The 26,520-nt window shown below is 47.6% G+C and overlaps 2 protein-coding genes across 2 annotated transcripts in view; one reads left to right on the forward strand and one right to left on the reverse strand.

The window, feature by feature from the left end:
* Window positions 1-2,655: 2,655 nt before the first annotated feature.
* On the reverse strand, window positions 2,656-25,215 carry Copz1 (COPI coat complex subunit zeta 1). Its single transcript, XM_040753705.1, has 9 exons — window positions 25,087-25,215; window positions 12,299-12,367; window positions 10,587-10,668; window positions 9,924-10,015; window positions 7,497-7,552; window positions 5,937-6,014; window positions 5,726-5,777; window positions 4,547-4,585; window positions 2,656-3,785 (listed from the first exon to the last, which is right to left on the reverse strand). Exons 1-9 carry the CDS (start codon window positions 25,102-25,104, stop codon window positions 3,738-3,740), a joined length of 534 nt encoding a protein of 177 aa, XP_040609639.1. The 5' UTR covers window positions 25,105-25,215; the 3' UTR covers window positions 2,656-3,737.
* Window positions 25,122-26,520, forward strand: part of Nfe2 (nuclear factor, erythroid 2) — a 31,372-nt gene continuing 29,973 nt past the window's right edge. Inside the window, exon 1 of the mRNA XM_040753704.1 lies at window positions 25,122-25,203. The gene's annotated coding sequence lies outside the window, so the exon portion shown is untranslated. The remainder of the gene's footprint in view (window positions 25,204-26,520) is intronic.

Raw genomic sequence — 26,520 nt, forward strand, 5'->3', positions numbered from 1 at the left:
TTTTCAGCACCTCAGGCCCCTACATACATGTGTCGTGTGCACATGTGCACACACATGATTTATGGCCTGTCAGCATAAAACAGCCCAGGAGAGCCGGCCTGCCCTCTCCGGTCCCCTCCCCAGCAGCCTTTTCTCGCTGTCTTTGCGGCCTCCATCGCCACTTTTTCTCGGCTCCAGCCCTGCTCGCTGTCTTTGTGCAGCTTTCTCTCCCAGGGTGTCAGTTTCCCTTACTTCTCTCCGCCTGCGCCTCTGAGGTTCACTCTTCTCTTTCCTTCTGTCCCTCCCCCCCTTCCCTCACTTCCTTGGACATGTGTCCAGCCTCTGACACTGTCATCCTCCGCCTCAGTTCCACCATGAACCCTGTTGCAAGCCAGCAGACCTTTGGGTGTCAGGTTACAAGGATGGATAGGAGGCAGACAGGTTCTCCGTGGGTCCCTACTTTAGTGGCTTCCTAGTGGGTTCTGCTTCGGCCAGGAAGTAGAGGACAGGGTGCGTGGGAGGTAAGCAGAGAGAGGGGTCCCTGAAGGAGGAAAGGGACCTCGGGAGACCCAGGAAGACAGGGAGAGGACACCAAAGGGCAAACCCCGAAGGAAGGACAAGGACCTGGAGTTCCTGAGTGTCTGGGGTCAGGCTGAAGGGGCACCTGGGGGTTTTATGAACACAGATGGGGACACAAGCCCAGAGACCCAGCCAGAGATGTGTCACTGTCTCTTTTCTGCTTGGGAACTTCTCAGAGGCCCCAGGCCTTCTGTGATGCTGGTCCCCTTCTGTTAGCCAGACTCCACTCCTGTCCTCCCTTGAAAATGACATCAGCTCTGGCTGCTGCTGTCAGTCCCGCTGCTTTCTCTCCCAGAGGTGCAGCAAGGGTGTCGCCCTTCACCCACCCATTCCTTCTTCAGTCAGAGAGGGAGCCAGAGCTCCCCAGCCCAGGGCCCTGCCGTCCACGTGGGAGGAGGCTTTCCTGGCCTTGGTGGGAAAAGAGGGGAGCATGGAAGAGGAGAGAGAGAGAGAGAGAGAGAGAGAGAGAGAGAGAGAGAGAGAGAGAGAGAGAGAGAGAGAGAGAGAGAGGCGCCTGAGGGGGCACTTGAGGAGGAGACTGTAGCAGTAAATCACTCTGTCGGGGGGCTCCCTCTGCCTGAGCTCAGTGGGGTGGGGGAACGAGAGACGTGGGGTAGGGCAGCATGGGGAATCACCACATCTGGCAGGCAGGTGTCTGGCACTGTTCAGACTGTAGTCTCTTTCCCAGCCAAAGGGGAGAAAGGGAGGAGGGCCTCCTAGAATCCCCTGGGGAAGGGGGAAAGGTTCACAAACAGGAGGGGGAGGCAAACCAGACAGTCCAAGCCCCTGCTGCGTCTGTTTTAGTCAGTGCTAAGGATGAGTTTGCAGAGTCCAAAAGAAAGTTGCTGGCCAGAGGACTGGGTAGGCAGGGGCGCCAACATTTCAGTTCTGCTGGGAAACAGAGGCTGGAGAAACAAGGTCTGACAATGCAGGGTTTGAGAGCTTAACGGAAAGAACTACTTTCTCACGTCTGCCTATCTGCTCACCAGCCCTCAACTCTTAATAATCCTGCTCTCCTTAGCCAAAGGCTACTCAGGGTCATGAGAAGCAGGTTAGGGGCTAAAAGCTGGGCATTGCTTCTCACAGATCAGACAAGGATAGAGAGCACCATAGCTCTTCTCCCACGGATCCTCCAGCTCCCCTGCAGGGACCAGGCAGGGATGGTCCAGTATATAGCTTTCTATTTGTTTAAGGCGATCTTGGTCCAGGTGTTTCACAGCTGCTGAGCCAAGTTCCAGGTTTCCACAGAGGAGGACGGACTGTTCAAACCATAGGCTCCATGCCCTGCAGAGGCCCTTCCCATTCTGCCTCCTTCCTCCTTTCCAGATCCCTGTCAGCCCAGGATTTGCAGGCCCATGTCAGAACAGTAGAGGTGACTGAGGAGACCCTTCAAATCTCAGTGGAGGGGAGGAGTCCCCACACTGCCCCCTCCTTAAAATCCTGCAGAGGAAGGGGGAAAGAAAACCAAAGCATTCTCCTGTCGCCGCAGCAACCATAAAACCCCCAGCTAAATCCATCTTGTGAGCTCACCGCCCCATTAAGATGCAGGGCCAGGCTCTACGCCAGCCCAGCCACATTCATTTGTGCGAATAAAGGTAGAGGAGGGGGAGGGGAGCGGGCTCTGGAGGGACGGGGAAATGGCGAGAAGAGGTTATTTACACCACCGTCCTGACCTTCTGGAGCAGCGCTGGCTCCGATAAATAACCCGCTCAGCGCCGTTTCGGAGGAATGGGAGGTGCGGGAAGGGAGTAGGGGCTGAAGGAAAACCCCCACGCAGGTGCGCGTCTCCGGGTTACTAATGGCTGAGGCGGGAGCAGGCAGCTGGCTTTGGGGGTGTGTGGGGGAGAACTCAGTTCCCTGAGTCTCCCACTGAGAAAATACCATCTCCACCCCACCCCTGGCGCCAATTTCCAGGCGAGGGGACCGAGAGATGCCAAGGAAGCAAACAGCCCCGTAAATTAGTGGTGGGGGGAGTGCTGGGGAGTCTCTGAGGTAGGAAGGAAGAAATATTATAAGAGGTGGGGCGGGGGGGGGGGGGCTGGAGGCACAGGAATAGCTGCCAAAACAGGGAGGAACAGAACCATCACACAAAGGCAGTTTGGAAGAGATTCACTTTATTCGCCTGACGCATAGCAGCATACAAGGTGGACTTCCCTGACTCCATTTCTTGCAGAGGCCGCCTCCAGTTTGCCCACTTCAGTCAACGCAGAGGGCAGAATTCTTGCTCGGGAGCGTTTTTCTAAGACATTTTTTACAGAGGGGTGGAGTCAAGGAGCAACGTTACACCTAAGAACGGGAATCCAAGCCCTGGAGGAAAGGGGCTGCACCAGACACCCGCTTCCAGGGAAGGCAGAAGCAGAGGGGGAGAGCTCAACAGCAGATTGCAGAACCAAGGCAGTGGAATGTGAGTGGAAGAGCTGAGAAGGACGATGGCGAGGCCCAAGTCACTAGGCCCCTTCCTTCCCAGGTTCTGAGTAGAAACTACTGCAGTTTTAGTTCCAAGGTCTGGCTTTGCTCCAGGGTACCAGAGACTACGCTAGGCAGATTTCACAGGTGATGCAGGCAGGTGTGGAACAGACCTAGAGTAGATGTTCATGTGCAGGCACTGGAGCTTTGAAGCTAAAGGTCCAGATCATGGTAGAGACTGCACTGCATAACCTCCCACAGCATTTAGGTCACTGTTCCTTTGCAGATCTGTCCCCCTCCCATAAGCCGTCCCTAATCTCTTCCAAGGCAGAGGATAGGGCAGCCAAGATGCACAGCTCTGCCACTCCACACTCACTTGTGCCGAAGGAGGGAGTCCTCCCCTTTGCTGGACATATGGGCTTCTGGGATGAGGGCCCTTAAGGCACAGGGAGGAAAACACTCAGCACATTCTTTCTCCTGCTTTGATCTTAAGTAAAGCCACAGAAAAGGGCCAAGGAACCAGGAGAGAATGTGGGGGTAGGAGGACCAGTGTAGTAGGAAGAGGGTGTTTCCCTCTCAAGGGCAGATTTGAGAAATTTCTCAAATCTGCCCTTGAGAGGAAAGGAAGGGGAGGGAGACCCTAGAAAGGCAAGAGGGACAAGGGACCACTGTGATTCTCCAAGATGACCCTAAGAGCATCTGCTGGGGGCCTGGATAAGAAGTCACAGCAGATGTGGGGTTTTGAGGGGCAAGGAACCGAGCACAGAACATCTTCACCGAAGGAGGGACCACTTGATCTGTTCTTTTGCTGACTGTAGCACCTGCAGAGACAAAGGCAGCACTGAGGGGGTTTGCACGCCACAGGGTGTGAGCAGGCTGAGGCTCTCATTCCCCACACTTGCCTTCCCTCTCCTTAGAAGAACTGGGGATAGGAAATCCCAAGGGTAGAAGAATAGGAGGGAGCTCTCTAAGGCCCTAGAGGATTGTCAGTTTGGAACCCCCCCGAATTCAAATCCACTGGGGGGATGAAGAGAGAAGAGGTATACCTGGGAGGAAAGAAAAAAAAGCTGGGGTTTATTGGACACAGTTAGAAAGAGGGGATCACACATCCAGATGGTGAGGATTCCTACTGAGCAAACCAAGAACCATTCCCTTGCAGGCCCCCAAGTTGGGTAGACAGTCCATCTGCGGTCAAGGTAGAAGGGTGGATCTGCAAAGCCTGCACATTCCAGAATATGCATTTCCAGCTCAGCCCTCATTTGAATAATAAGAGAAAGAGGAGTGTGAGCTCACTGCACACAGACCATCTGCTTCAGGCAAGCCTCGGCTGGAGAACAAATCACTGACTGAGTTATCTGGCAGGAAGGTTTGAAGGGTACAGAGAGCAAAGCTGACAATCATAGTCACAGTGAAAGGAGACAGTGGGGGTTGAGGACACTGTTCAATGAGTCCCAGCGCTCTGGGGTAAGAGGGAGCCAGGGAACCTCACTGAGTGTGAGGTCTCAACTCGGACTATGCAGTTGGGGGTTCCTGTAGTCTCTGTAGTAAATTAACCCTGTCCATGTGGAGAGGAGAGTCATACCTGAGACACGGTCTGCTCAGTAAGGGGGACGTCTTCACCCTGTATACAGAGACAAGCACTTAGACTGGAGCCTGGCACAGGAAGAAGTGTTCCTTTAAATTGAAGCAAAGGCAAATGCCCTAAACTTCTCAGTCCCTTCTTCCAAAGACTGAGCAACAATTTTATTTGGCCAGAGGGACTGTGAACACAAAAGGGTCATTTTATCCATCCTCTACCTAAAGGCAGGATGACTTCTTAAAAGATTTATTTCATTCCTAGTAATCAGCAGGATATCTGATCCTTACCTCCCTCAACTCTGGGGTGGAGGACCCGATTCCCTAGTCAGAGAAGACCTTCCCTGAATATCAATATGGAGGGGGTGGCGGAGGGAGCCAGGGGTAGCTTAATGGATCCTGCAAGGCCTGATGGGTAACGATGGCATGTTAATTTGAAGAAATAAACTGCTGCAACAGCAGCCTGAGAAGGGGAAGGGGGGCCCGTGGGGGGAGACCCTCTCTCTTGCCACATAGAGACATATGTTAGAGGAGAAGATTAAACTATGCAAATGGAGACTAGAGCAGTTAAGGGAGAAGACTTCCCATTACCCAGCACTGGCAGCCTTCACTCTGTGGAGGTCAGAGCTGGGACATTCTGGGAACTGGAAGCCCTGCTCTTCTCAGACATCTCTGCTCCATACAATTTACAGGTAGATTCTCTACTCATGTCATCCCGCTGAGCAGTCAGAAGCTTCCTGCCATTAACTCGAAGACCCCCTTTCTGGTGTCACTCACACCAAGGAGGGCTGAGGTACTGGCAAATAAGTACTTCCTAAGGGTTCCATTGGACTAAGACAGGAAAGACACTCCAATGCCTCTACTGACGGGAGCCATTGTAAAAGAAGCGACAAGCCAACCCCAAGCTCCTTTATAGTTTCTGAACCATGAGTATTATGCTTTCTTTTGCTTCTTTGTTCATTCAGTATGTTTAAAGTGCCCATTTTGTGCATATAGAATGCGAGGTGCCGTGTTGGAAACAAACAAGTTCTTCTGCCTCTCTGGTACACTGAGATAGAAAAGCCAGGAGAAGGACCCACGCATGTGAGAGGATAGGATGTATTTATGAGCCAGACCCTCAGCTATACTCAGCAGGCCTGGCTTGGGAGGATGTGTGGAGAGATGGGGGTTACACATTCCTGCTTACCCTCAAAGCCACCCGGTGCACCACTTGCTGGGGGTCGCTCTCTAGGATCACCCTACAAACACAAAGAAGATCACTGATCACTTGTCCTGCCCCAAAGGACCCACTTACTGTGAGGTCAGGATCACAGGCTGGTCAGTCAGTCCACTTGACTTGGAACAGGGGCAGCCACCTCCCTTCCCTGCCCCAAATCCAGGCAGGGCAGAGAACTCACCCTCCATCCACAATTTCATCCACAGCCAAGAAGAGTCCCTCCATATTCTCCAACAGAGCTCGTTTTTCTACATTTTTCCTGAATCCCCAAAAGAAGAGAAAAGTCAGGTTGTGTGTGAAAGGAATGCTGGGCCTCTGCCTGAATAGGGGATCCTAAACTAGACCAATAACCGTCTCCATTACTCACACCAAGAAGTGAGTAAGGTAAAGAGCTCTTGAGCTATAGTGATCAGAATGTCAAGAAAGGGATTCCAAACAGACAATTTCTAACTCCTAGCTGATTACCCAGTCTCTGTCACTGGTGAAGCTGCATGTAAAATAAACAAGAACAACAAACACAACTCTCATCTGGAATCGGTGCTGGGGGGAGGGGGAGGGGCAGAAGATACATCCTATCCACACTCAGGCTCTGACAAACTTCTGAAGTCTCTCTGCCTCTCCCCTCCCCCCAGGTCTGTTAAGCCCTAAAACAAAGGCCAAGGAGGGACTAGGAACAGTCAGGGGCTGCATCCACCAGCCTCAGATCCGGTGGTTTGTGCATGTGGCCTGTCACATCCGTCAGTACGACTCTTTTCTCTAGATTACCCGAAATGAAGTCTATTCATTCACCTGGCTGGGAAATAAATCATCCCCCTTCCTGAGGAAACCTGAGCCTTGGCCTGCTGGTTTGTGGGCTGAGAGCGCCTGCTGTTCTACTCCGGATGGATTTCTAAAATGCGTTCACTTAGGAGCTGCTGTGGGTCTTGAATGTTTTCAGAGAAAGTATCTTGTATTTTCTCTTGCTTGTGTGCACGGGAACAGAGGGCTACTGGGGAGGCACAGAGGACAAAGAGCACAGTGGGCTCATCCTATGTACGGGGGAAGACTAAGGCTGGTAATGGAAAACTGGGAATGTTTCCTCCATTCCCAAGGTAGGGATGTTCCACCTGGGCATTCCCCTTGTCCTTCCCTGCCTTCAACAGCAGAAGACAAAGCCTAGGAAAACACCCCAGAGCTCAAACATTGTCAGAATCATGGGACATGGCGTGAGTAGACACAGGTCACCGTGGTGCATGTCTATAATCCCAGCTACCCCAGAGGCCGAAGCAGGGGATTCCGTGCTCACGGGCTGCCTGGGTTACAGAGTTCTGGAACAGCATGCACAGTAAGACCTTGTCTTACAGTGAAAGAAAAAACACAACAAAAGGTTAGGGTGAGTAGCTTGGTGGTAGAACAGTTGCCTACCCTTGGCTTCAGTCGTTAGTATAGCCAAAGGGAGGCAGGGAAGGGACAGAGTATTATTCTCCCTTAGTAAGGGACTCTCTTTTGTCGTTTAGTAAAACTATTCCATGAAGACGAGGCTCTCCACTACCCACCTCAGTGAGTTACTCACAAATAGCAAGCCCAATTTCTTATATTTTTGGTGAGCCTAGCCTTTAATGGCTGAGCCATCTCTCCAGCCCACAGGCCCAATTTCTTACACTGAACTAATTCTCCTATGTGGCTCTGATTTCCCACAAATTCCTGGCCCTAAGGGATAGATACTTTCTCTTCCAAATTTAAACCAAGAATGGCTGCTCACCTCAACATCTGGCTCAAGGAGTCAAAGAGGCAATTCAGAACAGCCATAAGCATCAACTGTTGAGAAAGGAGACAGAAGGTTCAAGACCCTAAACTGCTACCCCAAAGCAAAACCCTCCACTTTATTCCTCAGCGAAATGCACAGGCCTTTACAAATGACCAGACATAATGTGAATTGCAAAGGCAAGAGGACTCTGGTTTTTCATAGAAGTTAATTCTGCTAAACAATTCCACAAGTGAAGGTTCTTTTCTTTCTTTCTTTTTTTTTTTTTTTTTTTTTTTGGCGCTATCCTGGAACTAGCTCTGTAGATCAAGCTGGCCTCAAACTCACAGAGATTTGCCTGCCTGCTAGGATTAAATGCACCAGCACTACCCAGCTAAGGGGAGGTTTCTTTAAGGTACAAGTTCAAACAGAACTTTGCTGACATAGTCCTCAATGTATCTTAGTCCTATTTGTGTGTGTGCATATGCCACATGTGTACAGGTGCCCACAGAGGTCAGAAGAGGGCAGGCATTACAGATGGTTTGAGCTGGCCAACATGGATGCTAGGAACCAAACTGAAGTCTTCTGAAAGAACAGCAAGCAATCTAATACTAAGCAATCTCTCCAGCTGGGTTTTGGGCTTTGTGGTAGTGTCTCACATTGCTTAGGTTGGTCTTCAACTAGCTATATAACTGAAGATGATCCTGAATTCCTAACTATACTTCCCAAGTGCTGGGATCATAGGTGTGCACTGTCATGCCTCTCTGCCTCTATGTTTCTTTTAAAAGTTAGCTTATTTAATGTATGTGCATGCTTATCTGTATCTAAATCTGTGTATCACAAGTGTGTAGTGCCCAAAGAGGCCAGAAGAAAACACTGGATCTCCTGGGATTGGAATCATAGACAGTTGTGAGCCACATGGAAATCGAACTCAGATCCTCTGGAAGAACAGCCAGTGCTCTTAAACAGCTGAGCCATCCTCAGCCCCGATCTCTGCCTTTACCAAGCTACCTGATGGATTAGTAAAGAGAGAAATCATTAACCAAGCAAAAGCTGAGGCCAGAGGAAAGTGGCAGAAGGTCCTTTTTAAAAATTTGTTTATTTAACCATATTTTATGTATGAGTGCTGCTCTGTGTGTATACCTGCATACCAGAAGAGGCCATTAGGTCCTAGTATAGATGGTTATGATCTACCATGTAGTTGCTGGGAATTGAACTCAGGACCTCTGGAAGAACAGCCAGTGCTCTTAACTATTGAGCCATCTCTCCATCTCACCCACACCCCCATCCCAAGGCCCTTTTTAAAAATGGTACTAGGGATCAAATCCAAGACTTCAAATTTGCTAAGTACACACTTCACTACTAAGCTTAATCTCCAGCCCCAGCTTGGGCTCTTTTTGTTTTGTTTTGTTTTGGTTTTTCGAGACAGGGTTTCTCTGTGGCTTTGGAGGCTGTCCTGGAACTCACTTTGTAGACCAGGCTGGCCTCGAACTCCCAGAGATCCGCCTGCCTCTGCCTCCCGAGTACTGGGATTAAAGGCGTGCGCCACCAACGCCCGGCTTCCAGCTTGGGCTCTTAAGTCAGAACTAGGTTTAAATCTCAGCTGATTCCACATGAGTTACCCTGAAAGAGTTAATGGGCTGAATCTCAAAAAACAGCTACTTTTGTAATTTGACAAAAGCCAAATACAAGTAATCTTATATGGTTCTTTAATGTTTGGTTTCCTTGTTGGCAAAACAAAAACAGTAATGCCTCCCATCCACAGAAGTGCTGCCGGGCTTAAACAATGTACTTCACAAAGGACATGCCTGGCAGTGAGAGCTCAGCAGGACCTGGTCTCCCAAACTCTTAACTGTGATGGAACATTAGCTGGTGGCTTATTTACCTGTCTACTCTCCCAGAAGTTGCTGTCACCGGAAACAAACATTCAGGAAGGTTAGGACTACACTCACAGTCCCTCTGAACAACACTGTGGGAACCTGGCATAGCGGCTCACACCTGTAATCTCAGCATTGGAGAGGCTAAGACAAGGGAACTGCTGTGAGTTTGAAGCCAGTCTGAGCTATAGTGTGACACTTGTCTCAAAACCAGACAAACAAAATCTAAAGCACCACTGTATAGGAAAGGACCCAAAAAGCATTCTAACTGGACATGGTGACTCATGCCTGTTATTACAGCACCTGGAAAATAGATGTGATTTGAAAACAGCCTGTTATACAGTAAGATCCTGCCCCTTTAAAAAAAAAAGACCTAGAAAAACTTCCTCTTTGACTGATTCTTTGGTTAGGCCCTTTTGTAAGGTTGACAGGGATCTCTAATGGACTTCTTTATGACCTTGCCAGACATCAGAGGAATGCAGCTCCCTAAAGCCCAAAACCAATGGCTGTGTCCCATCTATGGTTTCAGAAGTGACATCAGAGGTAGCAAATGGGCAGAGATTCTTACCTCATTTTCATAGGAGCTGCCAATCACATAGAAATAGAGATCGATGCTACTTTTATAGACCACTGTCAGCCCTTCCAACAGGGCAATTTCACCTTGGGGAAGAAAGCAGAAACTGAATGGTGGGAGAAGAGGAGGCAAAACAGGAGTCACTGCCAATTCTTGGGGACAGCTGCGTCGGCCAAGCAAAGGCCAACTGTAACGACCTCTATTGTTTAGGGGTTAGCAGAAGGGACACAGAAACTCAGGGAGTCTGAATGTATGTTCTCTAGCCCTTCCTCCCCCACTGCACCGACTTCCTCCCTGTGTAGAGGCAGGGTACCAGCGATCCTTCCGAGGTAAAAATGCAGAGCGGTCACCTTTACAGGCTTCCATTTACCTGCCCTAATGGATGCGGTACAATAAGCAGGGCTGCAGTTAAATTTGTCAAGTGAGGCTCATAAATCCAGGGACTAGACAGGTAGCTAACAGCCAAGCTTCTAGCACGGTATTCCCGCGTGAGGTACACTCACCTCCCCATTACATTTCTGAAGAGTTTATTATATGAGGGGAGGAGGAAAAAAGAAAGAGGAGGCCGAGTCATTTTATCTTTTTCTGCAGTCCTGCTGACACCCCCTTCCCACGGTTCCCCCCCAACAAAGGGAATAGTGAAGGAGAATGACCTACTATCTGTCCGATGGGTCTTGTTGAAAATGTTCTTCTCAAAGGCCTTTTGCTCCTTGACACTAGGGTAGGTGTCGTCATAGTACTAGTTGGAGGGAAAGGAGACAGGGTTGGGTCATCATAGCTGTGAGCTGGATGATTAGTGACTGTTCTACTCTGGCATCTTATACGTCTCTCCTCCAAAGCACGGGGTGGGAGAAGAATAAGATAGAGAAGAAAGGACTACAGAGGCAGGGAGTGACAGGGAAGAGGAGAGGGGGGAGGGAGAGAGGAGGGGGAGAGGGGGAAAAGGAACAAGAAAGAAGAGAAGGGAGAGAAAAGTGCTGCTGCCAAGCCTCACAACCTGAGTTTGATCTCCAGAACCCACAAAGTAGAGTAAGAGAGCCAACTTCTAAAAGTTGCTCTCTGGCCTTCTCTAACAAGCACATACACCTACAAAAGAAGTGAACGTGGGGGGACAAGGACTGTGCTGTCATCAATCCTACAGTCCCACACGCCAGCTCTCCTAAGGAGACTTCCGCCACATGCTTCCTAGGAGCTGCCCTTGTCAGGGGGGGGTCAGTACTGGAGAAATAAGCAACACTAAATGCAGGGATGCTTCCTCAGATTTTCCCTCTCTGCAGGAGACCAGTCCTGGGGGTGGGGGTGGGCGCAGGGCATTAGTTTTGTTTTTCTAGACAGGGTTTCCCTGTGTAGCTCTAGCTGTCCTGGAACTCGTTTGTAGGCTCCATGGACTTGATCTCAGGGATCTGCCAGCCTCTGTCTCCTGAGTGTCCAAAGAACTAGGCTTAAAGGTGTGGGCCACCACCGCCTGGCTGGAATACCACTCTTTTACTGAACAGGGGAGAAAGGCCATACAATCTTCCACAGCAAGGCAAACCCATGCCCTGTTCTCCTGCACATCTTGGCTATTCCTGCCTGCTGAGAGAAGGGGGCAGTCGAGCACTTCACTGAGCCCACTCCCAAGCACTCCTAGCAAGGGGGTGGAGATGCAGGCTGCTAAATCGCCTGCTCTTTAGGGGCTAATCCGTTGCAGTCAGCTGAAGACCTATGACAGGTCTGGCATTTAGTAACTGGATAACTGTTTCCAAAGGTGTCCTGCATAGTTACATCCAATTACAGGGAGGAACAGCTGGTGAATTCTAACTAATCTCCACCTGCTGATTGATTTATGCTCTGCTCGCCCAGAGTTAATACACCAGGGACAGAAGACATTTCTACAGGAGGGGGAGAATGGAGGAGAGGGGTGTCCTTTCTCTTCTCAATCCATCCAAAGTTGTAACACCTCATGGGGCATGCGGCATGGTGAGGACTACAAACCTAGGACTACAAGTCAGAAACTGGAAGACTCCCTGGACAAACTCAGGCTGAGTGACAAGGTAAGAGGGAGGGGCAGAAGGGGAAGGGGCAGATGGGACAGTCAGGACAGATGGAACAGACTGAGACAGTGTTTTGTTTAGGAGCTAAGGTTCTGAAGTTCTTCCCTGCTCTGAATAGGATGACAGAGGAAGTTCAAGGTCTGAACACAGCAGGAAGAAAGACTCTAAGGGACAGAAGATTGCCAACTTGGATTTTTCTGGAGTGGTCAAGGTAAGATGGAAGAATTCTCAAAACCATCATACTCCTGAAGAGTTTGAGTTAGTAGGACCAATCCCAACATTTAATTCTTCAATGTCTCTGTTCTGATCCTAAATTAATATGAAAGGAAATCTCACCTTAGCAAAGAGTCGGTCTCCATCATTGTCCAGAATCAGGATGGCCTTGACAGTGTACAGGGAGGGCTCCTGAAGAAACATGAACACACCTTCAGTTTTGAGGGCTTCGCCATTATTAGCAAGCCTAATTAATACCTTCCTCCCTTCCATGGTCCCACTGAGCTGGAAAGGGTCACACAGGGGTCTGTGTGTGTCCCCGACTGCAGCATGGTTAGGCCTAATACCTGCCCCTGAGAATAAGCACGTGGAGGATGAAATGAACTCCAAAGCAGACTCAGAGAAACAGGCCGACTTATAGGCCTCCATCAGGGTAGGTCACGCATTATTTCCAGGTGCCAAGGCCAGTCATTTTCCAAATCACCCATCCTCTCTGGCCTCCTGGACACAGGTGGGCATGGAATGTGACCACGCTAATAAATGAACACTACTCAAATGAAAGAGGGTTGTGTACTTAGAAGCCACTGCTGTCCCAAAGCAGAGGTTTAAAGCAAGCCACTCTAAACCATCCAAATACAGCAGGAGGAAAGCACTGTGTAAATACATGTGCACACACATACACATACCAGTTCCCTGAGACAGACACCATCCAAAAATTCACATATGAGACCCTTCATATATCTATATATGAACCATTATCACTTAGTCTGCTAGGGTGAAAAATCAACCAGAAATTTTTTTTTTTTTTTTGGTTTTACGAGACAGGGTTTCTCTGTATTGTTTTGGAGGCTGTGGGACCAGCTGTAAGACCAGGCTGGCCTCGAACTCACAGAGATCCGCCTGCCTCTGCCTCCCGAGTGCTGGAATTAAAGGCGTGCGCCACCAACGCCCGGCTTCAACCTGAATCTTAAGTGTGGTAAAAAGGAAAACTATTTGAGAGGCCCAGGGTCCAGGAGGTAGCTAACAGGAAGGGAATTTTCTTTCACTACCAGGAATGGAACTGAGGCTCAAGGTGTGGCTCCATGCACAGTGCATGTTTAGTATGCAGGGGCCTGGGTTTAATCCCCAGGCACTCTCCACAAATCACAACAAAATGGCAGAATGAAACAATTGCTGACATTGGCTCACACAGGCACTACAGTCTTAGCTCTGATAGTTATACTTAACACCTTTACTCAAATGCAAACAGATGACTTAGGAAAAGCTGTTTTACTCGCCTCTATCCACATAAGTTTCAGAAGGGAAAAGTGAGAGGAGTTGACATTGTGTACAGAAGGCCTCTGTCGCTCTCATTATTTGATGACCTCACCAATAAATACTTTCTGCTACTTCTTATGCCAACACAGGATTGTCTGCTTTGCTTTCCTGGTCTTAGGAAACTCACCCATCTTCTAAACATGTGTTAGCACAAGGTCCCCCCCCCCCCTTTTTTAAGACAGTGTCTCATTATGTAGCTCTGGCTGTCCTGAAACTCTGTAGACCAGGCTGTCCTTAAACTCAGAGATCTACCTGCCTTTGCCTCCCCAGCTGGAATTAAAGGTGTGCACCACTATACCACCAGTTTAAAAGCCAGTGTGCTGTTTCTCTGTGTAGTCCTGGCTGTCCTGGAACTCTCTATGTAGACCAGGCTGACCTCAAACTCCACCTGTCTCTGTCTCTGAAGTTGCTGTGATTAAAGATATGTGCTACCTCTGCCCTGCAGAAGCCAGTACTCTTAATTGCTGACCTCTCCAGATCACTAACCCAGTCTTTTGAAAATGGTATAAGAGGCTGGAGAGATGGCTCAGCAGTTAGGAACACTGACTGCTCTTCCAGATGACCTGGGTTCAATTCCCAACATCCACACGGCAGCTAACAACTGTCTGTGACTCCAGTTCCATGGGATCTGACAGCCTCACACAGACACATGCAAGCATAACACCAATGCACAGAAAAATGAAATAAATTTAAAAAAGAAGAAGAAAAAAATGGGATAAGAGCCAGGCAATGGTGGCATACACCTTTAGTTCCAGAACTTGGGAGGCAGAGGCAGGCAGATCTCTGGGTTTGGGGCTAGTCTGCTCTACAGAGTTCCAGGACAGCCAGGACTGCTACACAGAAAAACCCTGTCTCAAAAAATAGAAAAGAGGTTGGGCGGTAGTGGTGTATGCCTTTAATCCCAGCACTTGAGAGGCAGAGGCAGGTGGATCGCTGTGAGTTCAAGATCAGCCTGGTCTACAAGAGCTAGTTCCAGGACAGCCTCCAAAGTCACAGAGAAACCCTGTCTAGGAAAAAAATTAGAGAAAATGACCTAAGAAATCTAAGATTTGCTTTCCAGAGCAATGCCCAGCACATTCTGAACTCTCAATATTTGTTCAAAATTGGGAATACAGTTTAAAAAGAAATCTCTCGAGACAATGTATTAGAACTGGATTTTTACAGCTAAGTGGATTTTGTAGTGAGACCATTTGGGGGTGATATTATCACCAACCCATCCTCTCCTCTGACGCACTTAAAACTGCCCACCCCAGTCACACTGCTCTCTGGAATAACAGACAGGAGTACCTCCTCTGCAGCCGGGGAACTGTGCTGTCTGGCAGAGGGAAGTCTTTTGAGTCTAAAAAGTCACAAACAGAAGTTGCTCTTCTAAGCTCTAGCTCTACACAGAAAGATCACCACACAGAGCAGGCTCTGTTCTATAGTAACTTGGCTGTTCAAGTACCAAAATCGAGCCCTCAATGGGAATGAGTTTCCTTAATGGACAAAAAGTGCCAATAGAAGGGAATGGTTAGGCCCCTCCATCCACACTTACAACAACCTTAGAGGGCTAGTTGCCCACAAATTGAAACTGGACCTTAATCTGGCATTTGTGACTGTTCTTACAGCCAGAGTCTGGCATTCCAGGAAGAAATGGGAGCACACACCCCCACCCCAGCGTAAGCCAAAATCCCTAATGGCCACCTGCCAAGTAGGAGAGCCAGCATTCTTGTGGTCAACACTGTCTAAGCACCTAAACAGCCACGCTGACAACTGAGAAACAGCCCAGGGTTCTGCTCTGGCTCTATTCACTGGCTTCCTAGAAGATATGATCAAAGAAACTTCAAAACAGAAACAAGACAGCATTCTTGGGCAGGATAAAAAGACAGGGTAAGGAGGAGGAGAAACCAGCTTTCAGGCACCAAGGTTCTGGGAACAGAGGGAAGGCAGGACAAAGATCTGATCATTTCAGATTTGCAAAGGAAGAGCTCCAACAAGGAAAGCTGAGGGAGGGCATAGGCAGGGGAAGGAAGGCCACTTGAAGACATGCCTCTGTCCAGAAGAGCCAGCTCTCCTAACTTCTGCTACCTAACTCTGGCTGGGTCCTCTTCACCCTATGGCCTTCATCTCTCAGGAGTAGGGAAGCTGAGAGTTCCCTTCATATCATAAAACCAGCCTGTTTAAAGGCTCCAGAAGCCATTGCTGATAATTTCACTCCAAGTTTTGTAAAGAACACATTCATAAATAATTCCCAGATACTGAGAATGAGCTTCCTGGACAATGGAATAGGCTTGACCTTGTAACACATTAAATGCTGACTCTTGAAAAAGACCTTACAATCTTAGGCCCACACCTCAAGGACGGAAAAGATCTATTCTTCCCTCTCACTTCCCAAATGGGCAGCTGCTAGAAAGCTTCCGAGACAAAGTTCTGTGATGCACTGACTTTTGGAGCCACAGCCTGAGTGTATAACAGAACTTCACCTCAAACGCTAACAGTACCTGGGGATGAGTGTATAACAGAACTTCACCTCAAACGCTAACAGTACCTGGAAATGATGGATAGGCACACTGGCTTGTGGGAGGAGGAGTAGCGAAGACAGATTTTCATGTCTACTTTCATTATCAAGAAAACTAGAAAGCTGTCCTCTTCCTCAGGACAGTTGAAATGCCAGCCAACAAGCAACTAGGCTGCTGCAAACAGCTCTCTGATCTCAATCAGGGACTCCTGAAGCCTGGCTGAAAAGTCATGTCTGGGAGGCCCACAGCCCACACTGGGAGAGCTAGAGGGAGAAGAGTCCTTTCCAGTGCTGCCCTCTGTGGGCCTCCTGGCTGACTTGTAGCCTAAGCAGTCAGTGCTAGAAAGCCAACGGTGTAGGGCCCAGGCTATTTTGGCAGAGTGCCTGCCTAAGGTGTGAGACTTTGTGTTCAATCACACACACAAGTCAAAACAAAGAAAAAAAATCAACAACCAAGGAATCCCTACCAGACTCTATCTGTATGTACTTTGTATTTTAAGTAAAACTAACAGAAATAGGTTCAGAATAGAAAACTGACAGCAGAGGCGCATGCCTATAGCCCGGAATGCAGGTGGTAGAAACAGGAGGATCAGAAGTTTAAGGTCATGCTCAGCAACCTGGCAAATTCTAGGACAGGCTGGGACAAATGATCTTGTCTCACAACAAGTACAAACAACAGCAAACTATGGAATTGAGTCTATTGCCAATATATACAGTAATAGTAAGGGAATACTTGGGTAAGATCTTTGTATGATACCAAAAAGCTTGGAGGAATAATATGTAGAGCAGAGAAACAGAGTATTTTAGAATTATGACTATTTGATTCACTTAGGTGACGAAACCCAAAGGCCCAAGAATCAGAAGGGATGGCCCAGAGATTGAGAGCATTTGCTGCTCCTGCAAAGAACCCAGGGTCAGTTCTCGGCTCCCAGTGGGGGGAGGGGAGGTGTCTGACACCATCTTCTGGCCTCTGAAGGTACTGCATGCACATGGTTTCCATATATGTGTGAAGACAACACTTGTACATATAAAATTAAATTAAATAAAAAAAATCTGGTTGAGATTCCTGGAAAGTTCTTCATTCTCTACTTACAAAGATATTCTTGGGGCCATAGCAAAAGGGGGGGTGCCTCGGCTTAGCAATGGATCTGACCAATTAAAAACTGTTACAAAGCTGGGTGGTGATGGAGCACATTCAGTCCTGGCTCTCAGTAGACCAAAGCCAGCCTGGTCTACTTAGTTCCAGGACATCCAAGGCTTCACAGAGAAATCCTGTCTCAAAAAACAAAAAGAAGAAAGAAAAAAAAGAAGATATTCTTAGGAACTGAGACTATAGCTCAGATGTAGTGCTTGCCTAGCTTGAATGAAGCCTTGGGTTCAATCCCCAGAATTACATAAAACCAGACATGGTACCATATCTGTAAATCTAGTGCCGATCAAGAAGTAGAGTTAGGAAGATCACATCACAAGTTCCAGATCATCAGCTATATAACAAGTTCCACAAGCCCCTGTCTAAAAAATAGTAAAATACAATATCAAAATACAAGATCTGGGGTGATAGCTCAGTTGATGGGGGATGTCCTTCTGTATATATGTTCTCTTATTGGTTGATGAAGAAAACACTGTTTGGCCAATAGCCAGCAAGAAAAATAGGCAGGGCTACGAGAAGAAGGCGTGAGAAGGCAGAGAGAGGCTGTGGAGAGACAGGAAGACAGGACGTTCTCTGGTAAGATGAGGTCATGTAGAAATACACAGATTAGTAGTTATGTGTTAATTAAGACAGAGCTTGCCAGTAAGAAGCCATTGGCCAACAGCTTTATAATTAATATAGCATCCGTGTGTTTATTTGGGGCTGCGGGGCGGCAGGACCTAGTGGAACAGAAACCTCCATCTTTAAATATTTGTCATGTAAGCATAAGGACATGTGTTTGAGTCCTAGAAGTCACATAAAAAACTCAAGTGCATTTAATCACATGCATCGTCAATCCCAGCACTGGGGTGACAAAGACGACAAATCCTTGGGTTCATTAGAAAGCCAGTCTATCCAAATCAAAAAGGTAAACAACAATAACAACAACCAGACAGATAGCTGCTGAGGAGGAATGGTACCTGAGGTTAGCCTCTGGCCTCCTACATACATGTACTCATACCTACCTACCTACCTACCTACCTACACCTACACACATACACACACACCTTCCTAGTCCATACAGATAGGAAACATGGAAAGCACAGTCACAGAACAAAATTTCTACCAGTTAGAGAAGCTAAAGTCTCTGAATTCTGGGTAAGACATTAGCTCAAATTTTCCTCTCTTTTCTCTGAGACTCAACTTCCTCACAGAAGTGAAAGGCTGAACTTAGATCAGCTAAGGGTAATGCTTTTTTTTTTTTAATTACAGCAGACTCTTGTGATAAGGTGATAAAACCTATGGACCTTGTTCCCATAGGAAAAAAAAAACATCTCAAAGTGATGATTTCACAGACTAGGTTTAGAATTAAATGATTTTTCCTCCGAAGTTAAGATTTTGTGAAGAGTCTAGTTTTGTGGCATGCATCTTTAGTCCCAACACTCAGGTGGCAGAGGCAGACTGGGTTCTGCAAGTTTGAAGACAGCCTGGTCTACACAGTGAGTTCTAGGCCAGCTATAGCTACATACTGAAACCCTGTTCAAAAAACCCAAAAAGAAAAAAAAAAGAACGTGAAAAAGAAAATGAGTGATTTCTCTTCAGCCAGTTAACAACTTCAATAAAAATATGTGGCCTTTATAAGTTAATGTGACCAAGGATGTCACACAGCCTGCAGGGAGAATAAGGATTAGCACCACATCCCACCCCACCCCAGCCTTCAATGGCCAGCTTTGGTGACCACACTGGACAAGTTAACCAAGTCTCAAGCTCTCTGGGGATGCAAAGTATCAGGTCTTTGCTTTTCTTTCTTCTTCTCTCTCTCTCTCTCTCTCTTTTTTTTTTTTTTTTTTTTTTTTTTTTTTGGTTTTTCAAGATAAGGTTTCTCTGTGTAGGTTTGTACACCAGGCTGGCCTTGAACTCACATAGATCTGCCTGCCTCTGCTTCTCGAGTACTGGGATAAAAGGCGTGTGACACCACCACCTGACTTTGTTACAGTTTTTAATTGGTCAGATCCATTGCTAAGCCAAGCCCCCCCCCTTTTGCTATGGTCCCAAGAATATTTTTGTAAGTAGACTGATTTAAAGACTGACTTATTTTACATGTCTGAGTAATCACTGGGGTTAGAGAAGGCTGTGATATACTATAGTAACCACACCTGGGTTCTCTGTAAGAGCAGCAAGCACTCTTAAGTGCTAAGCCATCCGTCCAGACTCACAGGTATTTTGTGAAAGCTCGGGACACCTAGCTGCAGAACTTCCTTCACAGGGTTACACAGTTCCTAACTCCAGCCACTACCAAGGTAAGAGATTCACAGAATGAGGTGGTATTGCTGAAAACCAGGTCAGACGAACTGAAATGAGTTGCACTCCTCAGCCAAGCCTGAGGGAGACATCAAAACATCCTACTACCTGTATTGGGTAATTCAGAAGCTCACGCTTGCATGGTATTTAGCAAAGGAAAAAAATCAAATGGGACTAGAGACATTTGTTTACTTTTCAGTGCAGGAGATGGATGGAAGCAAAGGCCAAGGGCACGTCAGGCAAGTATTGCTACATCACTGTACTATATTCCTAGCCCCTGAACATTTTGTTTTGAGACAGGGTCTCAGTGTATAGCCCAATCTAGCCTAGAATTTGCAATCCTCCTAGCTAAGCTTCGAGACAAGGTTCTTCTGTGCAGCCCTGCCTGTCCTAGAACAACTTGCTCTGTAGAGCAGGGTGGCTTCCAACACTCAGAGATCAACCTGTCTCTGTCTCCCGAGTGCGGGGATTAAAATCTTGCAACACCACTGCTCAGCCAAGTCTTTTTTTTTTTTTTTTTTTTTGGTTTTTCGAGACAGGGTTTCTCTGTGGCTTTGGAGGCTGTCCTGGAACTCACTTTGTAGACCAGGCTGGCCTCGAACTCACAGAGATCCGCCTGCCTCTGCCTCCCGAGTGCTGGGATTAAAGGCGTGCACCACCAACGCCCGGCTTCAGCCAAGTCTTAATTTCTTTCTTTCTTTTTTTTTTTTTTTTTTTTTTTGGTTTTTCAAGACAGGGTTTCTCTGTATTATAAGTCTTAATTTTTTAATGGGAATTTCACTTCTTTTTCAAGGCAAGATTTTACTACAGTTGTCAGCCTGGCCTCAAGGCCAGGAGTCCTTCTGTCTCAGCTTCCTCGGCGCTGGGAGTTACAGATCCATTTCTGGTGCATCCTTGGCCATAGTGTAAATCATGGTTAATCCCGCTGCCCTCTTGCAGCTGTTCCCTAAAAAAGAGCTAAAGACTAGACAAGCAGCCTCAGAGTTCCTCAGTCAGTCTAATTACACAGCAGAAAAGACGGATAGGCACATACCCATAATTCCTACATGCAGGAAGACAAGGCAAGAGGATCATAAATTGATAACAGCCTGAACTATATATTTAGGGTGCACCCCCCATACATACACAAAGGAGTTGAGGATAACTGGTTGACAGAGCTTATTCAGAACAATTGGGTACAAATGGAGTCATGTACACTGACTCTGAGGAGGAAGGGGGAAAAGCCAGTAAGAGAGAGACTTCCTTTGATTTCTTTTGGGGGTGAGGGTGGGTCTCATGTATTCCAGCCTGGCTTCAAGTTCCTATGTAGCTGAGAATGACCTTGAATTTCTGACCTTCCTGTTCCCATCTACAGAGTATTAAGAGTACAGGTGTGAACAGCCAGGCCCGATTATGGGGTGCTAGGTAAGCCCTCTGCCAACTGAGCTACATCCCCAGCACCAGGATAAGCTTTACCTGAGGCATATAAGTTACACAAAAGACTTTTCTGAAGAAATAAAGGTGACAGAAGTGACAGGTTTTTTTGACAGTTCCCTGCCAATATCAAGCCAAGTCATACCAATGGAATAAGAACAGCAGCAAGAACTTAGATGAGAAAGAGCCTAGCTGGCCTTGAGGCCCCCTCACACAGGTAGGCAAATGCACTTACAATCTGCCTCCTAGGGAGGACCTGGCTTCTCCAGGGTCTGGTTTTCTTTATGTAGAGGCCTCCTCCTCCCCTTCTGACCATGTGATGGTTCCCCTAGACCTTTGATGTAATTTATACCTTGCCAGGGACCAACTCTTTCCCACCACTGTGAAGGAGAGGGAAAAAATATATAAATAAATATGTCGGAAATCTATAACGAGGTCTTCTTGGAGGGCAAGACATGGGGAGAGTTAGAAGCAGCGTCAATTACTCTTTGGGGGTTTTAGTTCAAGCCAAGGTCTGCTTCCAGCAATCAACCATTAAAACAAGCCGGCCAGAGTAACAGCACAGTTTATTCTGATCATTTAATTTGAAGTGTCAATAAATTAAACTTCAATCAATTAAACTAGGTGTGCAATAACCCAGATGGACACCCCGACACCAACATAATCACAATAAAAATTTTTATGGCTGCCAGGGACCTCACCGGGGGCAGTGCTGGCACTGCTCAAGCCCTGGCTGAGAAATATATCTCCACAGCGCAGGAGCGAGGAGATTGCTTCTCCTAACGAAATGGAGGGGCCAAGCATCAGCAAGGACACAGCTGGGAGAGAGGCACAGGGGACTGCCAGGAACGAGATGGGAGTGCTTGGGGCTTAATGTAATTGATACCTTTGCCCAAAGCAGGGGGAGGGAGCATTTAGGCCAAGTACCTCTACTGTTAGTGCCAAAGGAATTTAACAAAAGCCCCATTAAGATGATTCAGGAAGCAAAGGCCACTAAGACAATATCAACCTTTGAGTCATTGATGTGTCCCACAGCTTCCTCCTCTAGATACACGCACATCCTAGTGCACTTTAGATGGCTGATATTTGAATGAGACATGGGAATCAGAATTTTGTCAGTTTTAGGATAAAATATTAAGGGAAGACAATGGATAAAATTGAGGTCTAATCTATAAGACACTGGAAAAAGCACTCAGAAATTAAAACCTGGAAATAGGAGGGAAAAAAAATCTATGAACAAAGGTCTTAAAGATCTGAACTGTTATAGTAATTCAGCTTTGAGGGTGAAAAGATAGCAGAGGCCGAAGAAAAGCATAACTTATTAACTTTAAGATTCCAGATTATAAATGGAGAATGTTGACCTGCAGATTCCTCTCCACTAACAACTGAGAAGAGGAGAGCCAGCAGAGCCAGCAGCAGAGGCTGAGGCCAGGACAGGGTGGGAACTCAGAGTCAAAGGGACTGAAGGAAGATTAGACAAGATCATGAGCTAAGGCTGCAATGCTTTCTTTTATGTGGATGGCTGTTTTTGCCTGTGTATGTGTGTATCACCTGCACGCCTGAGGCCCAAGGTGAGAAGAAGGTATATATATTTGCATGTACACTCACGATTTTGGGTTTTTTATTTGCTTGTTTGTTTTTTCTGTGTAGCCCTGGCTGTCCTGGAACTCACTCTATAGACCAGGCTGGCCTCGAACTCAGAGATCAGCCTCCCTCTACCTCCCGAGTTCTGGGATTAAAAGGTATTTGCCACCACTGTCCAGCTTGTTGTTAGTTTGATTTTTGAGACATGAACTCTCTACATGATTCTGACTGTCCTGGAACTCATTCTGTAGACTAGGCTAGCCTCAAACTCAAAGAGATCCACAGGCCTCTGCCTCCCAAGTATTGAGACTAAAGGCAGGAGCTACCACCCCCAGCTACCTGTTGTATTTTATTCTCAATAAAACTGATCACTTAAGGAAAATTTCACACACTGAAGAAGTTTAAGAACCTATAGAAACATCAGAGAAACTTGGTGAGGGTAAGAGATTACAAATGCAAGCCCATCCCAGGCTACATAAGGAGACTGTCTCAAAAAACAAAGATTTGGCTAGGTGGTGGTGGCTAACGCCTTTAATCTCAGAACTCGGGAGGCAGAGGCAGGCAGCTCTCTGTGAGTTCAAGGCCAGCCTGGTCTAATTGAGAGAGTTCCAGGACAGCCTCCAAAGGTACAGAGAAACCCTGTCTCGAAAAACCAAACCAAACCAAACCAAAACAGAGATTTGTTCTGGGAGAACAAAGAAACTGAAACAGAATGGAGTTTTGGTACTTTGCTTCATTGAAAAGTGTGCTAGTGGCAACAATTCAGAATAGTTTTTAAAGTAAAGACAGATCCAAGCGAGTTAGCAAGGACCTGCTACTGCATACAGCAGGTCAGCTCTGCTGAAGTGTAAGAATGAGGGAGAAGCAGGCTGAGAGACCACAGCACAAGAGGGACAGAGAAGAAAGAGAAATGACAGATTACCCCACATAACTTCCACTCTCCCAGCGCTAGGGGCCAAATATAGGACCTTTAAATCAGCTAGACCATGTGCTCTCAGCGTTACACGACGTTCAGCCCAACAGAGCCAATGCTAAAAGGGATCCTCAAGTGTCACCTTCCTCACTCTTTGTTATTGAGACAGGGTCTCTCTGTGTTGCCCTGGCTGTCCTGGAACTCACGCTGTAGACCAGGCTGGCCTCGAACTCAGAGATCAGCCTCCCTCTACCTCCCGAGTGCACCACCACTACCTGGCACCTTCCTCCTTCTTTAAGCTGGTTTCACTAAATTAATTTTGGTTGTTTTATTTTATTTTTCTAAGTAGGTTTACATGTGTAACAGCCCTAGCTGCCCCGGAACTCACTCTATAGACCAGGCTGGTCTCGAACTCAGAGATCCGCCTGCCTCTGACACTCAAGTGCTGGCATTAAAGGTGTCCGCCCAGCTAATTTTGGTTTTACGAGATAAGTTCTTACTCTATAGTCCAGGCTGGCCTCAAACTAGCAGCAATATAGCCTCAGCCTCAAACCTCAGTTGGGGTTATAGGTGTGAACCACCACACCTGTTTTAAAAAGTAAAAAAACAAACATCCAAGGAAACCAGTTCCACAGACTTTATCCACATCTGTTGTCAGATGTAAAAAAATTCATTAACTGACTGGTATAGTAAGTACTTGAAACTAATCAAGACAGTAAGCATTTTGCTTCAAATTGTCCAACCCATATAATGAGAATAAATTCTCTTTGACATTTGAAAGAAAGTGTCTGCCATACAAATGTGAAAATCAGAGTTCAAATCTCCACATAAATGCCAGGTGGGCATGTTGGCCTGCCTTGGCTCTGTGGCAAAGCTGATTCCAGTATGACCTATATGAATCCCTCACTCAAAAAACTAAAGCAAGTTGCTGTGGTGACACACCCCTTTAATCCCAGCGCTTGGGTGGTAGAGGTAGGCAAACTTTTGTGAGTTTCAGGCCAGCCTGCTCTACAAAGTAAGTTCCAGGATACCTGGGGCTTCACGGAAGGAGGGAGGGAGGGAGGGAGAGAAATGACCAACGGACCAGAGAGTTAATGCACTCCTGTAGCCACAATTCTCATGTAACCAGAGGAAGAAGCCTGACGATGGACCCTGCACTACGAGTTCCTAAAGTCTGAAGGAGGAGGGAAAAGGAGGACAGAATAAGGAGTCAGGAAAAATATTCCAAAATCTACACTAGCTCTACCTGGTATTCCAGAACTTGGGAGTGCTGATTCTCAATGATGACAGAATTATAGGCGAAGGAAAACGAAACAATGAGAACATGACAGGGAATTACCAATGGATAATCGAATTATCCAGGCATATCTGAGGTTGACAGAACACCTCTATGCTGTTGTTGCAACTTGGGGGGGGGGGGAATACATGATGGTTTTGGGAAATTCAAACAGGTGTGATCCACAAGGCTAACCACTTGGGAGAGCTTGAAGGACCCCATCCAGCACACTCAGAACTGTCCTAAGGACCCCGCATGCTCTCTTCAACTTTGCCACCGACTCTGCCCTCTTCGCGGCAAGGCTTCCTACTCCGAACCGCAGCTCTAGTTCCCATGTAGGCCACACTCGCATTCATCGGACAGCGGGAGCTTCGGCCCCCGAAGCCGGCCCGGAACTCCCCTCTCTCGGCCCCAGCTGCTAAACCCCGCCTCCCGGACCCTAAGGACACCACGGCGGCGCCACCGGCCCTCCAGTTCCTACCAAGATCAGTGCCTCCATCTTGACCGCAGCTGCTGCCGACGTGGAGTCGCACAAGCGACGTCGCCGCTGATTGGCCCTGAGTCTTCACCGGGCCCCGCCCCAGAAGAGCAACATTGGGTAAGGCTAAGCCAGCCTTCGCGTACTGACCACTCAGCGTGGTCTCTCGTGTCGCGGAAGCGAACTGTCCAGCCAGAAGGAGTGGGCATTTGATTGTCACCCGGAATATTCAATGAAAGGCCAAAACCTCACCACAGAAGGGAAGGGGCGGGAGGGTCATTGGGGGCGGTGTCGTTTCCATGGGGACCGCAGGAAGCGTTTGTTACTTTGCTATTGGTAGGAGGAGGCCACGTGATCCCGTCCGCCTCTGATCCACACTGGCTGTAGGGGGTGCTATGGCTCTCCAGCCCTTAGCATTGGCCTTTCTGTAGAGTCCTGACCGAATCCGGATTCCTAGCGCCCCCATTAGGTCCTGCGAGATATCCACAGCTGCTGTAGTTGCCTTGGGTCATTCCTACAACCTCAAGGAGAGTTCACCGTTAGAGCTAACCAGCCATTAACTAGACAAACCAAGGTCTCCAGAATTATATCCCCAGGATGTGCGGCGTTGTCACATGCACGCATACCCAATAAATAAATATTTTAATGTAATATACATTTTTTTCTGTGGGTTGGAAAAATGGCTCAGTAGTTAGGAGCTCCTACTCTTTGTGGAAGACCTGAGTTCACTTCCCAGCTCCGATGTCCCACTGTTCAGCTCCAGGGAGTCTGCCACCCATTTTTTCGGCCTGGGGTGGAGGAGGGTATTGCACTTACATGGACAATCCCCACTACACTTTTTTTTCCCTTTGTCTCAAGGAGAAATAGGATATTAGGGCATTTGGAGACCAGAGAGAATAAGGACCAAGGCAAAGAGCAATCAGAAACTGTTCTGAGTGGGTAAAGGAGAGGGTTTGTAGTTGGGCATGGTGGCACCGCCTTTAATCCTAGGACTAGGGAGGCAAAGGCAGACAGATCTCTGTGAGTTAGAGGACACCCTGGTATACAGAGCGAATTCCAGAACAGGCTCCAAAGCTACAGAGAAACCCTGCCTCGAAAAAACAAAACAACAACAACAAAAGAGTTCTAGGCCAGATAGAACTACACAGTGAGACAGTGGTTAAAAACACTGACTACTTTTCATCCCAGCACTCAGGATCCTGTGAGTTCAAGGCCAGTCTGTTCTATAGACCGACTTCCAGGACAGCCAGAGCTACACACAAAGAAACCCTGTCTTGAACCACTATCGTCCACCCCTCCTCCCCCCCCTCCCGAAAAAGAACACTGACTGCTCTTCCAGAGGACCTGGGTTCAATTCTCAACACCCATATATATTTGGTTCACCCATCCCACAGTTCCCAGTCCCTAGAAAAATCCAAAACCACTCTATCCTTTGAA

This window comes from Mesocricetus auratus, unplaced genomic scaffold, assembly GCF_017639785.1.
Source record: "Mesocricetus auratus isolate SY011 unplaced genomic scaffold, BCM_Maur_2.0 Super-Scaffold_100010, whole genome shotgun sequence".
Lineage (NCBI taxonomy): Eukaryota > Metazoa > Chordata > Mammalia > Rodentia > Cricetidae > Mesocricetus > Mesocricetus auratus.

Coding starts and splice junctions, on each gene's coding strand:
- Copz1 (XM_040753705.1), bottom strand. Junction 7,553..9,923: donor GCAGCTCCTATGAAAATGAG/GTAAGAATCTCT, acceptor CTTTCTCAACAG/TTGATGCTTATGGCTGTTCT. Junction 6,015..7,496: donor TCCTTGAGCCAGATGTTGAG/GTGAGCAGCCAT, acceptor TTGGGGATTCAG/GAAAAATGTAGAAAAACGAG.